At 38.3% G+C, this 14448-nt stretch overlaps 1 protein-coding gene across 7 annotated transcripts in view; it reads left to right on the top strand.

The window, feature by feature from the left end:
* tnika (TRAF2 and NCK interacting kinase a) overlaps nt 1-14448 on the top strand; it is an 86625-nt gene that overhangs the window by 49680 nt on the left and 22497 nt on the right. For all 7 annotated transcript variants that reach the window (XM_026206688.1, XM_026206689.1, XM_026206692.1 and 4 more), the window contains exons 5-12: nt 4987-5097; nt 5727-5817; nt 7803-7933; nt 9556-9610; nt 11517-11595; nt 11909-12084; nt 13398-13464; nt 13552-13750. In XM_026206688.1, the coding sequence (XP_026062473.1) occupies nt 4987-5097; nt 5727-5817; nt 7803-7933; nt 9556-9610; nt 11517-11595; nt 11909-12084; nt 13398-13464; nt 13552-13750 (909 nt within the window). The remainder of the gene's footprint in view (nt 1-4986; nt 5098-5726; nt 5818-7802; nt 7934-9555; nt 9611-11516; nt 11596-11908; nt 12085-13397; nt 13465-13551; nt 13751-14448) is intronic.

Consider the following 14448-nt stretch of genomic DNA (forward strand, 5'->3'; position numbering starts at 1 on the left):
AATTATACCAATTAGACCAGTATAATTTTTTATATATAAATGAAACAAACACTTATTTTACACAAAATCAATTCAACACTCTCTGAAAAATATTTACTCACTGTATACAATAGTAATATTCCAGTAGAAAACTGATATCAGTGTGTTACTGATATCAAATCAATTGCATTTAAAACTTGGAAGTCATGTTCACAGTTCCAGTGACGAAGTTACTGTCTTTTGCAATTCTACTGATAGTGATTGACCTACACTCTCAGACAAAAGGTACAGAACTGTTACTGGGCTGATACCCTTTCAAAAGGAACTAACAAACATACTTTTTTTTAAGCTTTTGTAAAATAGGTTACCACCCCAGTGACAGCTGTGTATAATGAAGTAAGCAATGATCTCCGTAATAAGTAAAGCTGATAGGGCATTATTTAAATCTGCTGTCTATACTCATTCTTTCACTTCATCTCCCACTCTAGTTTACTTTTCTTGTGCATATTTTCTTCTCCTGACAACTCTTTTCCTCTTCCACTTCCCTTCTCTTCCTCAGCTGAAAGACAGGTCTGATAGTGGCAGGGTAATTTGTGTTGTTTATCAGCGGCTGCAGGGACACACAGGGGCACATAGATGAAGCGCTCCACCAATAAAGATAGGCATCGCAGGAAATGAAGTGCATTTGTGACACATATCAGCGCTGAGTGACAGCTCTTGAATGGACAGACCTTTCAGATGAAGGGTGACATTCCCACTGCTGTAAGACTCGAGGGCCACAGACCTCTTCACTATTCCCTCTGATCTGACAATCAAAAGCCTAAAGACAGATTGGGAAGGAAGCTTTCGGCATGATCATGTGATTGAACCCTACATTCAGTTTTGCTCCTGCTCTTTCAGGTAGGTGGCGTGCATGTTTCCAAGGGAATCCATTCACTCTGGCACTCAGCCTCAGCGCCGTTCTTGCATAAGCACTTTCTATTTTACGATTGCTTCCACTACCTTAACAGCAGTTAGTGCTGTGGACTCTGAATTAAGACTGAAGCCTATAAATTACCCCTTCAGTTTTGTCCTAGTGCACAAAGATTAGTTTGCAGCACATTGCAAATTATTTTCAGTCTGTTGAAGAGGACATAGAGGCAATGAAAGCCTGCCCTTTTAAAAAAAAAATCATTGCATGTCATTTTCACATTTCTTTAGGCTGGTTTTTGCTGGACTAGCTTTTAAGACCTCCCGTTCAAACTGTAAGGTTGACTAAAGCTTGCTGGTTAACATATAGAACAAACAAAAATACTAAATAAAATAAAATAAAGAAGTATTTTTGATGTATATTCACATATAGACTTCACTTCCCGAAAAAAAAAGAAAGTCCTGATAATTTACCTCACCCCCATGTTGTTCATGTCTTTCTTCAGTTGAAAAGAAATTAAGGTTTTTGAGGAAAACATTGCAGGACTTTTCTCCATATAGTGGACTTCAACAGGAACCAACGGGGTGAAGGTCCAAATCGCAGTTTCAGTGTAGCTTCAAAGGGCTCTACACGATCCCACACGAGGAATAAAGGCTTTTTAAAAAATAAAAATGTATATACTTTTTACCACAAATGCTCATCTTTCACTAGCTATGCATTGCTTGTCCACGACTACAAGCATTACGTAATCACGTTGGTAAGGTCACGAGTGATGTAGGCAGCAGTACCAACCCAGTGTTTACAAAATTATTATGCATAGAGTTAATCAAACGCCCTTTTCAAAAAAGGTAAAACAACAAGTCGGACAATTTTAAAGTTGGAGAAAATCAAATTTGTTACTCCTTCCAAACTAGAATAAGTTTGTTACTACTTCTGCCTACATTACGTGTGACCTTTCCAGTGTGTTTACGTAATGCGTGAAGTCGTAGACGCGCATCACAGAGCTACTGCAAGATAAGCATTTGAGGTTAAATCATTTTTTGTACTTTTTTTTTGTTTTTAAGAAAATGACCAATTGTTTCACTAGATAAGTCCTTTATTCCTTGGCTGGGATCGTGTAGAGCCCTTTGTAGCTGCACTGAAAATGCAGTTTGGATCTCATTGATCCCCATTGAAGTACACTATATGGAGAATAATCCTGGAACGTTTTCCATAAAAACCTTAATTTCTTTTCGACTGAAGAGAGCAAGCAAGACATCAAAATCTTCAATGACATGGGGCTGAGTAAATTATCAGGATTTTTGAAAGTGAACTAATCGTTTAAGGTATCTGCATCAAACACAGCATATACTGGTCTTTTCAAATGAGTGAACTGAGACAACTGAGTTTTGATTCTGTTGAGATTCATGTTGCTGTGGAACTGCCTAAACATCATGCAGTCCTACTGTATGTACATGTTTCTGTCTGGGAGACATGCATTGGTGCTGAATCACGACCTACAGCTGAGTGTGATAGTCTGTGAAAATGAGTCAGCGTCTGAAAATAGAGAAGCACCATCACCCTAAACACAGCTTCTTGAGAAGTGCTCAATGATCTCATTCTTCCTTCTTTATGGCATCCTAGACTCAAAATAGCAAGTTTCTCATGATTCATAAAGCATTAAAGAGGTCAAGCAGCACATGATGTTTTTAATGTGTGTTGTAGTGGTTTTGTATGTCATAAGTGGATTATGATGTGCTTACACCTTAAGATTACTGAGCTGTTCTTACACAATGGTTTATCCTTGTTTGCGCTTGCAATTCATAAAGGTAAAATTTACTCAAAATATTTTTATTTCTTTCTTCTGTTCAACACAAAAGAAGAATTTCTGAAAAATGTTGGTAAGCAAAAAGTTGCTGGTAGCTATTGAGTCCCACAGTATTTTTTGGAAGTCGGTCACTACCAACAAATGTTTTGTTACCAGCATTCTTCAGAATGTCTTCTTTTGCGCTCAACAGAAGAAAGAAGCTCATGAGGATGAGTAAATAATGACAGCATTTTCATGTTTGGGAGTACTGTCCCTTTAAGTCATACTGGCCAAAGAAGCAAATGTTCATTTTCAGAGAACTGAATAATGTAAAGTGTTTCCTTATTTAACTGTAGGCCATTTCCAGATGCAGCCAGCTTGAGTGGCTGTTGTGTGGTTGAGCACACATCTCTGACATGGAGTATTTGAACCTGAGGGCTGTGCTCAAGGGCTCGTGACCAGACAGGACACACTCCGCTGAAGTACGATTAGAGGAGCTAGAAGCACAAGTCACTTCCAATTACAACAGAATAAGGCTGAATCGGATGGTTTGAGGATCAGCTAAGCTGACTAGCTATATTTTGCAACCATTTCCTGGTGTGTTATGTTCATTTGTCGAATGCAGCAGTGTTGTAGCATGACAAATCGCTAGTATTTTTGTAACTTGGCTCCGGTTTTTAGATATCGTTGTTGTTTTTGTTCTGGAAAAATGTGGTTTCAATTTTTTATACAAACAACAGTCAGGTACTCAACAGTGCAATTTATTTAATGGGCCGCACTTGTCATTTTCATTTGCAGCAAATAAAATGTAGCTTCTACGCGGAATAAATTCCATGAGGTAGGTGTCTAAAAACGTAGTGTTTCTCAAAACAAAGTTTTTTCAGATTTCTGTACTAGAACAATAGATTTAGTTATTTGTCAGTTGCCCTTTTCATGAGAACAAATCCTGTTTTCATCTGTAAAAGTTCACTGCCTCTCCCTGGCAAAACAAACCGACAAAGATTAATGGCTTTGTTTAACTTCTGTAATATGGGCTTACTCGTATTACAGAAATATCACCTTTTGCTTCTGAGGAATTACCCTTCCCATTATTCCAAATAATCCGAAGGAAATAGATTAAATGAAAGTTAAACGTTTGAAGTGTTCTTCTGTTCTTTTTTTCATCCCTTTCTTTTCATTCCTGTTTGTTTTTTTGTTTTGGAGATTTTATCTTGTTTTGTTTTTGGTTTCACGTTCGTTTAGTTTTTTTTTTTTTTTTTAATTGATTTATAGATTTATACTCGGTTACGCATTAAATGAAATTCACATCAGATATTAAAGTGAAAGTCCCTACTGATCTCTGTCTACTTGCCATTTTGCCAGCAAGTTTCATTCTTGCAGCCAAATCAGTTCCAATTAAAAGCTGAGTGATGTGGCCTTTTAAACACTGCACGTCTTGGGTCTGAGAGACATGGACCGGTGGGAGAGGAGCGGATCAGATCTTCAGCGCATGACGATGATGACAGGCCTTCCCTCCTGTCTGCTACATTTATCCCAGCATCCACATGCATATTAATAGACACACACTCTCTCTCTCTCTCTTTCTCTCTCTCAGCCTGCGGTTGAGCAGTGCTCAAAGATTTATGTCCTCCATTTGAATGTCCCTACTTGGTTGTTTGTGTTGAATTCTACAATATTTATCATGATTTTTAATGATCTGTGGGACTTTCCTCTCCGTCTTAATTTAAATAAAATCCACCCCGTGCTCAGTGGGGCGTAATCCCATGAATCCCATGAAATAGTAACGGGCTGATGAAAGCAGGCAGCCCCTATCGTGCTGTTTGTTTGTTTGTTTGTTTGGGTTTTGTTTGTGATTGCTTGCAGTTTAAGTGGGTTGTTCTAATATATTTTTGATAAGCAAATGGTAGGCGAGTGCAAAATTAGAATAAATGGGACAACTGCACAGAAATGAGATTTGGAGCTAAAAGTGTTTGAAAGTGTTTCAAGACCCCTTGAAATGGTTTAATGAACAGTTTTCGTTTCGGTGTTGACATTTTTACTATTGAAACGGAACATATTAAAGTGGAATGACATGATCGTTTTAGAAAGTTTTTGAATGGTTGTTCACAAATCTGTATAGTGCTTAAATTGTATTTATGTAATACAAGTTAATGTAGCAGTACAATATCAAATAGATGACCACAAAGTTATCAGACATGGACTCAAAGTCATAAATCTCTCACTTTGATTTAATGGAGTCTTTTAAGGGACTGCGTGAAAGACAAAAGGACGACTGTGATTTGCAGGAAGTGACTTGTTGTCTCCTCTACAGCTGGTGATGGAGTTCTGTGGCGCAGGCTCAGTGACCGATCTGATCAAGAACACCAAGGGCAACTCACTGAGGGAGGACTGGACTGCCTACATCAGCAGAGAGATCCTCAGGGTAACTGCTTAATTCACTGTTGTCCCTGCTGTGCTTAAACTAGCATTTGGGACAAGCACGCTGTTTTACAGTAGGTGATTTACCAGTGCAAAAAAACTGTACTGAGATATTCTACCTGAGCAACAGTATAGATTGGCCTATCTATAGTTTACTTCAACTATCTAATCAAATTCTCTACTGTTCAAAGGTTTGGGGTCAGTATTGATTTTTCTTTTTTTTTTTTTTTTTTTTAGGCTGCATTAATGAATATAAAGTTTAAAAGAACATTATTTAAAGCAGAATTTTTAGTAACTGTCCATTTTACTGTATTGTTGCTAAATAAAAGTATAGATTTTACTATAGCTGTTTAAATTGTAGTGTATGTAGTATGCATTCAGAAGACCTTAAATCTAGAGCATGAATCGTTTTGTGTTCCAAAGAAAAAAAATGCCATTGCATTAGATGACACATTATCATACCACGTTGCATTTATTTTAAAGAATGGCAAAATGCAAATAAATGTTCAGGAAGAACATTGTTACTTTTTAAGTCTAAAATGTCATTTATTAAATGTACTCATTCACAACCTAGTTTGTGAATGAAGGATTCTGCTTTTTTTCTCTCCTAATTCATGTTTGTCTCTTTTCCAGGGCCTCACTCATCTCCACCATCACAAAGTCATCCACAGAGACATCAAAGGCCAGAATGTGCTGCTAACAGAGAACGCGGAGGTCAAACTAGGTGAGAGCACAGCCCTGAGGCTCGGATAACTTAGCATTGCATTTACAGGCCTCACTGCGACTGTGCAGAGAAGGATTCAAAGCAGAGGAATGTGAAAGAAGCATTGCCCAGCAATGCTAATGTGCTGTTGTTATTTAGCTGTGCCTCCTTTAAGAATCAGCGAGGAAATTAGCATTGACTGTGAGACAGAGTAGGCTGAAACAGAGGTAAATCAATTAGCCTGTGTGGGGTAAATAATTGATCATCCTTTATTTGACAGTGCTACTCTAGCAGATTTCATAAATATCCTGAAGGCTGAAGGTTTGTGATTGCAAAAAGAAATTTCCAAAAGAAATAGGTTTATTTTCTCTGTCTCTCTGCCTTGAGAACATTTGTTTTTATTAAATCTCATTACATCTCTGTGTTTACTGTGACGAGAGGCCAAATACCTGAAAGCACAGGCGCTTTTCAACGCACCTATTTGATTTATGGCATTTTATCTTGTCTTGTTAAACTAGCTTCTTATGTATTACAATTCTTTATAGGGCGTCATCTATCTTCAAAGCATGTGTAGCACTAACCACAAATGCAGCACCTGTTGATTTTTTTTTGTACCCCTTATCATGTTGTGTAAACGTATAAAGAAATTGTAAAAAAAAAAAAAAAAAAAAAAACTGTCAGTAATCGCTCACCCTCATGTCATTCCAAACCCGTAAGACCTTCATTCATCTCTGAAAAAGAATGTACACATAGTATTGGATAACCATGGATATCACATGGACTATTTTAACAATGTCCTTACTACCTTTTGGGCCCTTCAGTGAGGGAGTTCCATTGCTGTCTGTACAGAGTCAGAAAGCCCTTGGATTTGATCAAAAATATCTATATTTGTATTCTGAAGGTAAACAAAGGTCTTTGGAACGACATGAGGGTGAGTAATTAATGACAGACAAATGCTCCTCCTCTAATCTCTCACTCATAGCATCCTATCGTTTGGAGGGGTGTGTTTAAGGGTATTCTGCCCAAGCAGTCATCAGAAAAGGAATGCAGCTCCAGAGCAGAAGCAGAGTTGAGATTTTGATTCAAGATTACAAATAAAAAAAAATTCAGCTGCTTAACTTGCATAGATTAATTTTTCACATCAAGACTATAGCAATGATGCGCTAGTAAAGTATAAAGTCAACTTTGATTTCATGCAGACATTAAACATCAAATACTTTTAATTACTGGACATTTTTCGACTGGTGAAATTGTGGTCAACTTAGAGAATTTTGGCAAACCAATTTCGCAATAGAATAGCGATACATAAAACACCACTCAATGCAGCAAATTCAAGTGAACTTTAACATGAATAAATTCTATGTGGGGAACTTTTTTGCCCCATGTGGAAAATTCACAATTCAGTTGAAATTATTGTATTTTGTCTTCAAATTTTCACACAGCAACAGTAAATGTGACCACACCATGATATCTTCCACTTGTCAGAACTAAATCTTTATCACTTTATTGGATCACATCTGGTTAGTATATGACATTACACTAAAATAACTGTTGAATAACTTTGAAACAAGGGCCTCCATTGTACTTTAGGTGCTGTCTCTACTTCGTTTGCTCACAGTGGTAGAGAAGTAATTGCATCATGGCCTATAGACCCTAATCAGGTTAGATGCCATGTCGAATCTTACACTGATGCAAATGAGGCTGTGAGGGACAGATTATAGTGTTTACAATGGCAAACGTTTTATAAAGGTCTTAGATCTCGTAATTTCCACAACTACTGATTGTTTTGGGGGGAGGGTAACTTTTGTAAGCTGAACAATCAGTTTGTTTTTAAATAGCAGTACAGTCCATTGAATGCACTGTACTTCAATCCCTCTCAGGCTTGTTTTCATTCCTGTTAAATATCAAATGCAGTTAGACCTACATGTTGTACCTCTGTAGCTCTCAGCATTTGCTTAAAACTAATCAAGCTGTTTTCCTCTCCATCTATTTCATCTGCACCCCAGTGGACTTTGGTGTGAGTGCACAGCTAGATCGCACCGTGAGCCGGAGGAACACTTTCATTGGCACTCCTTACTGGATGGCACCAGAGGTCATCGCATGTGATGAGAATCCAGATGCCACATATGACTATAAGGTGAGCTCGCCTTTCTCAGAAATATATAATCTTTGACACATGAGACTCTTCAGTACATGGTCTTGAAGTGATAATCAGGTTGTGAGAAAACACATACAAATACATTTTGGTTGTTGCTGTGCTGCTGCAGCCAATGACAATTCTACTCTATAACAGCAAAACAGCAGAGCGCTCTCGTTTCAAATTGGTCTGCAGTGATTTCACCGGGAGGAGAGTATTGATCACGGCTTCTCAATTTACTCAATACACACGTGAGCATATGCAATCAAAATCGAATAAGCTCGCCTTGGTAATAATTTAGTCACCGTTATCCACAAGTCACTCACACTAATACAGTGATCTGTGCTGCAGCTGGCAGCGTTGATAATGTCACTATAACAGGACACGCCATCATCCTCCCCTTTCCTGTCAAAAGAAATATTGGCTTGTTTCTCTTTAGAATTAGACTCTAGTCCATGTCAATGTATGTTTAAAAATTCATCCCTGGTTTAGCTCAAAGCTCAGACAAATGTAAAGAAAGAAAGTGATTTTATTGCAGAATGAAATGTCATCTTTGTGCAGTGGTTTTACTCTCTGCTGCATGGCATTTATATTGGCATATCAAATTACCTACTTGTCATAGACATAATGCTCAGCACCACTGATAAAAGCCTGTACTGTATTAGGTTTGTTCTTTTCGAAATCTCATTTTCCTATTTCAAATTCTCAGCAAGAGGATTTTCAGAAAAATGAATTATTATTAATATATGAGCGGTTTTGTTTTCTGTTCATCTTAAGATTTGTAATTCAATCCTGTTACTAATTAAATGGATATTAAATAATAAACATTAAGTAAGAAAGGGTTGCTAGTTAAGTTTTTTTTTTTTTTTTTTTTTTTTAGCTTTTATCACCACATCTCCTTTGATTTTGTATTAGAACATTTCCATTTGTTGTGTGATTTCAGTTGATTGATTGCGGTCAAAAATGTCAAGAGCTCTGAGGTTTTTATAGAGAATACAGACTTTTGATGCGTTTGAAGCTAGCTACTTTTCGAGCTAGGTTACTTGTGTTACAGACTAGTTCATCTAACTGTTCTTGGGCAGTGCCTTGGAATAAAAGAGGGCATCAGCAGGCGTGAGTCTGTCTTCCCTCTGAAGAAGGGACAGATGATAGAAGGGTGGAACTTTAACTCATCTTATTGTTTTGAAATGTAATGTAAAATCACTCAACAGGTTTCAATAGAATCCATCAGACTCTTTAATTGGTTACTGACAGCCGTTTCAGTGAAACTGTCAGGCAGCCAGACTTCCATGGAAGAGAAATGAAAGGTTATCACACCTGTTTGTTATTTTCGCACCTGTGGTTACATTTGTGTGTAGAGAGAAACAAAGATGTGAATCTGGGATGGGCGAATCATTGTAGCTCTGAAACCAACTGTTTTATCCCAGTGTCAGAATGAATTAAATAGCTCTTGAATGAATAGCAGATATAAATTTCAACCATCTTGTTTGCAAATCTGTTGGCACTTTACATTCAAAAGATCAAGACCTCTTAGATGGGACAGACCAATTTTACACCATTTTAAGGGGCAAACAAACAAAAAAAGTCCCATCTCACGTGAGTTTTCCTCTCTTGTGTTTCAGAGTGACCTGTGGTCATTGGGAATCACAGCCATTGAGATGGCGGAAGGAGCCCCACGTGAGTAACATGGTTCACTGCTTTGTGTATATTGGGATTTATGTTTTCATAAAGGTGTACACCATCCAAAGGTCTATCAGGAGAGGGTTACTTAATTTCTCAAGTTCATCAGAGCAGAATCCTCACTTTGTGGAAGTTTAACAACAACAACAAAGGAATGACTTAACCCTGAAGCAGTGCCTACAGTGAATTAAATACTTTGCAAATAAATGTACCTTCATTTTGAAACTTGATGGATGCAAGCCAGCGCATATAAAAAGTTGCCGTATGTTTAGTTGCGTCGCATTATGACATTGGCTGAAACCTATGTGAATGTCACAGACCTCTTCCTTGCATCTGTTAGATATGTAAGACCTTCCACGCGGTCAGAGTTTGGACAAGCCACATTAGCCGCTCTCAGTGGAAGGCTGTCTCACAGATGGCTGAGCAGTGACGGATAGGCAAAAGGGCAGGCAGACTGTACTGATCTTGTCCTGGCCGGAGAGGGGAATAATCCTGTAGGAAGGTGCCCTGGCAGGGTGGTACTGCTTTGGTCAGGGGACAGAAAGCTGCTGGGCGGTGCACTTGAGGACAAATCTGCCTCCTTTTCTTTTTTGTATGTAGACCATTGGAGAGATGACTCACCGTTGTGACTGCTGACGACAAATGGAAATGTGTGTGTGTGTGTGTTTGAGCATGTATTTTTGTTGGCACTGGCATATTGGCCCTCGGTATGTAGCAACAGATCTGTGGCCAAAAGTGACATTGCTGGACAAACTCACTAAGCTCGACCGTCCTCTAGATTGGAATGAGCTTGCCATCCCTGCTGCCAGGCTGAAAGACATTGTATCCTCAAACCGCGACCGTTCTGTGCTGGGAACCCGCTCGCACCTGCCCATGTAGTCTGATACTGGCCATCTGCGTCTATTCAAGCCGCACAATCCTGTTCCAGAGTTGGTATTAGCTTCATATTTGGTTGATTTGTTGAAAGCGAGCTGCTGGACTTCACAAACATGTTGAAAATTGAGTTTTTAACCTCTTGTTGATGCTTGATATTGTTTGTGAGCAGTTTCATAGTGAGGCGTGCTGGGAACTAATGCAGCGCATATGAGATATAGATGTATTTTTAGTGTCAGCCCAAGAAAAGTGCTTACAGAATCTATTATCAGAACTACATGCTTTGACAGTGTTCACACGACTTTTAAATATGACTCATATCATGCACTTGTCTAAACAGGCAATGCTGCGAAACTGGCCTAGATGTGTTAAACACCCCACCCTGGAATATTCATCCTAACATCATCAGCAAATACCATCATATAATTAAATTAGAATTTATGCACTCAATTTAAGCATTAGAATTTGCATTCTGACATGCGTTGTCACTGTACAAAACAAGGGTCTCAATATTTGAGTGCTAATGTCAGTACAGTTTAAATGGTTAAGAAATTGGATAAAGTTTTTTTTTTTTGTGCTTTGCTTTGTTTTTGGCTGTGCATTTTTCACCCCAAGGGTAAACCGGCACACGATTGGTGTCACATGTGAGTGGGGAAAATCCAATTTGATCCATGTTTAACTGCAGTGTGAATAAAGCCTTTAGTAGCCAGCTTTCTACGCACGCTTTCTAGCGTCATTGTGTGAGTGCAATACACAATAAAATGCTTTCTGACAAGAGCAGGTCTTTATTGTATGTAAAGGATATTAATATATAAGCCATACATATATTGCTTCTTGTCATGGTCCTGATCACTGTCCAAACAGAATGAAGCATTCAAGAGATAATAAACAAAATATGCTATCTGATTTTATGTTTGGGCACAAACTCAACAAATGGGTATTTTGTCCTGTCTATTTCTAAAATCTAGGCTGAGATCTGCTGGACAGTACAAAACATCCAGTGTTAACATTCTCTTCTCTCCCCCCACAGCTCTTTGTGATATGCACCCAATGAGAGCCCTGTTTCTGATCCCTAGAAGCCCGGCTCCCAGGCTCAAGTCCAAGAAGTGGTGAGTGCCCCTCTCTTTGTTCACAGAGGTCACAAAGACAGACCCCCATCCAGAGCTTCTGCAAGACCAAACAAGCACTCTGTCCCATCTACTTTTAATCAGAAAGTCAGCTCATTTGAGTGCAAACGCCCTGAGAAGGGTTGCTTGTAACACCAGACATACAGGTTTTTGCTTGTTAACAGCAAAATGTACATGATTCCTAAACTTGTAAACACATTCGCTCTTGCCAGACAGCTTGACAAAACAAGAAGCCAAAAATAAAGAGAGGGATCAGCCTGCAGCTTTCCCCTTAAGCTCTTCCTCATATCTGCAGGTCTAAAAAGTTCCAGTCATTCATTGAGAGCTGTCTGGTGAAAAACCACAACCAGAGGCCCAGCACAGAGCATCTCATCAAACATCCCTTTATCCGAGAACTGCCCAACGAGAGACAGATCCGCATTCAGCTCAAGGACCACATCGACCGCACCAAGAAGAAGAGAGGCGAGAAAGGTGAGCAACCTGATCCGCTTTATATATTAACATGTCAAATCAGACATACCCCGTTTTGTCTTTGTTGAACACACTAAAACAAATGAGCTACCATAAAGATGCACACAGCTGGGAAAATGCCCTCACCAGATGCTCCATCTCTGCTGACATTTAGCATTTATCACTTAACACATGACTCCCATTCTCCATTTTCCATTTGGCTTTTCTTTTCCCCCTATATAGCCCTTTAAATTGCTGATCGAAAATGAAGGATTTTGCTGTGTGGTTATAAATATTAAGAAGAGCGCTATATGAAGAAACTTTAGACCTAAACCAAAGCATTTTAGTAAATCAGTGACTGTTTGTATTTTTAAATATTACAAATATATACACATTGTATAAACATATTGTAAAACATACTTATTGATATAATTTTTTTTTAAATGCTGCTTTCTTTCTATTCATCATAATCCTTAAAAAAAAGTATCACATTCTAGTGTTTTCAGCTATGATAATAATAATAAGAAATATTTTTTTGCACAGCAAATTAACGTATTATAATGATTTCTGAAGGAAATACTTGGGTAATAGCTGCTGAAAATTCAGCTTTTCCATCATATCATTTTACAAAATAGAATTATAATATTTTATAACATTTATAACATATGTTGTATTTTTGATCAGATAAATATATCCTTGGTTCTTTCAAAAACATTTACAATTCTTACTGAGTCCAGACTTTGAAAGCTAATGTATACAATGGCCCCAAAACATGTTTTGATGCATTTTCCCCCACAAACTTTCACAATGAAAATATAGAACAAAATATTAAACCAAATATATTATAAATAGGTTTCACAGTATTTATTAACGAATATATTTCGACACAACCAGTCAGTATTCATATAATTTGTCCTCATTTTTAACAATCTTTTTAAATACTCTTAACCTTAAGTTATTTTTGGGAAATGCTTTGCTAAAAAAAAAAAAAAAAAGTGTTTGTTCTACATTGATTTGCTGGAGGTGCCACTTGTCAGATATTCTATTAAATATGGTTTGTCCCTTAAAGGTACAATAGTACAGTTTGTGTGACAGAGAGAGAGGGTGAAAAAAAAATATTCATTTAAAACCTAAATTATATTTGTGGCTGGTGCTAGAATCCTTGAACATCATAAGCGCACTTCAGGGAAAAGCTGCAAAATCATGGAATATTGGCACTTTAAAAGCAGACAGATGCTTTAAGGACACAGAATGTCAAGGCACCTGACAGGGAGCCCATCAGGGAGGGTTTTGCATGTCTGAAATGTGACTGCAGGACATTTTCACACTTGCAGATGAGACGGAGTACGAGTACAGCGGGAGTGAAGAAGAGGAGGAGGAAAACGACATGGGAGAGCCCAGGTACATCCCGCATGATGTGTTGGATTGGATGTGTGCATGTGGGTATATAAGACAAACTGATTCCTTCATTCATCCATCTCAATGCAGCTCCATCATTAACATACCCGGAGAGTCCACTCTGAGGCGGGATTTCTTACGGCTGCAGCTGGCCAATAAGGAACGATCAGAGGCCCTGCGCAGACAGCAGCTGGAACAGCAGCAGAACGAGGGACACAAGCACCAGCTACTGGCAGAGAGACAGAAACGCATCGAGGAACAAAAAGAACAGAGGCGCCGATTAGAAGAGGTACGTCATCGTGTGTGTGTGTGTGTGTGCGCGCAAGCCACAGTGTGTTTACCATGACCGCCAAGGTTTACACCAGCAGTAGTCTCACGGCATAACTTCAGCTGCTCTGAGCTCATATGAAAATAACTTTTTTAAATATACATCTGCTAATTGAGGCTCTCTGTATTTGCTCACATAGGTCTTCAGTATTTATATAGAGAACATCCAGATTAGCAGTTACACACACATGCAGACCAGCATTCCTCTCCTACAGAGAGTGATGACTTTAACACCAGGCTCGGTGTAGCTTGAGGCCAAGGGTTATTTTAAGAAACACTGGATTTAAGTGCATTGTGGGAGAGGAAATCTAGCATGCTAATGATAAGCTAGATTTTTTTTGCAAATTCTATTCTTGAAATACGACTACTAGGGCCTGGTAATGTATTATATAACTGCAGAATATTCACAGTGATTTTGCTGGTTTTATTCAACAATATTGTGACAGTTACAGTGATTTGAATGCAATTTGTTTGGAAATTAAGAATAAAATTACTGTTAGAATTAAATACTGTAAATAATGCTGTACATAATTCTTAATACTAAAAATAATGGTTATAAAAATGGGTTATGGTATAGCGAAGACGTGTTTTGTCTTGGGCTGTTTGAATTGATTTACGTAAATTAATCGACCCTACAGTTTCATTGAATCAAACTTTCCA

This window comes from Carassius auratus, chromosome 27 (genome assembly GCF_003368295.1).
Source record: "Carassius auratus strain Wakin chromosome 27, ASM336829v1, whole genome shotgun sequence".
Classification (NCBI taxonomy): Eukaryota; Metazoa; Chordata; class Actinopteri; order Cypriniformes; family Cyprinidae; genus Carassius; species Carassius auratus.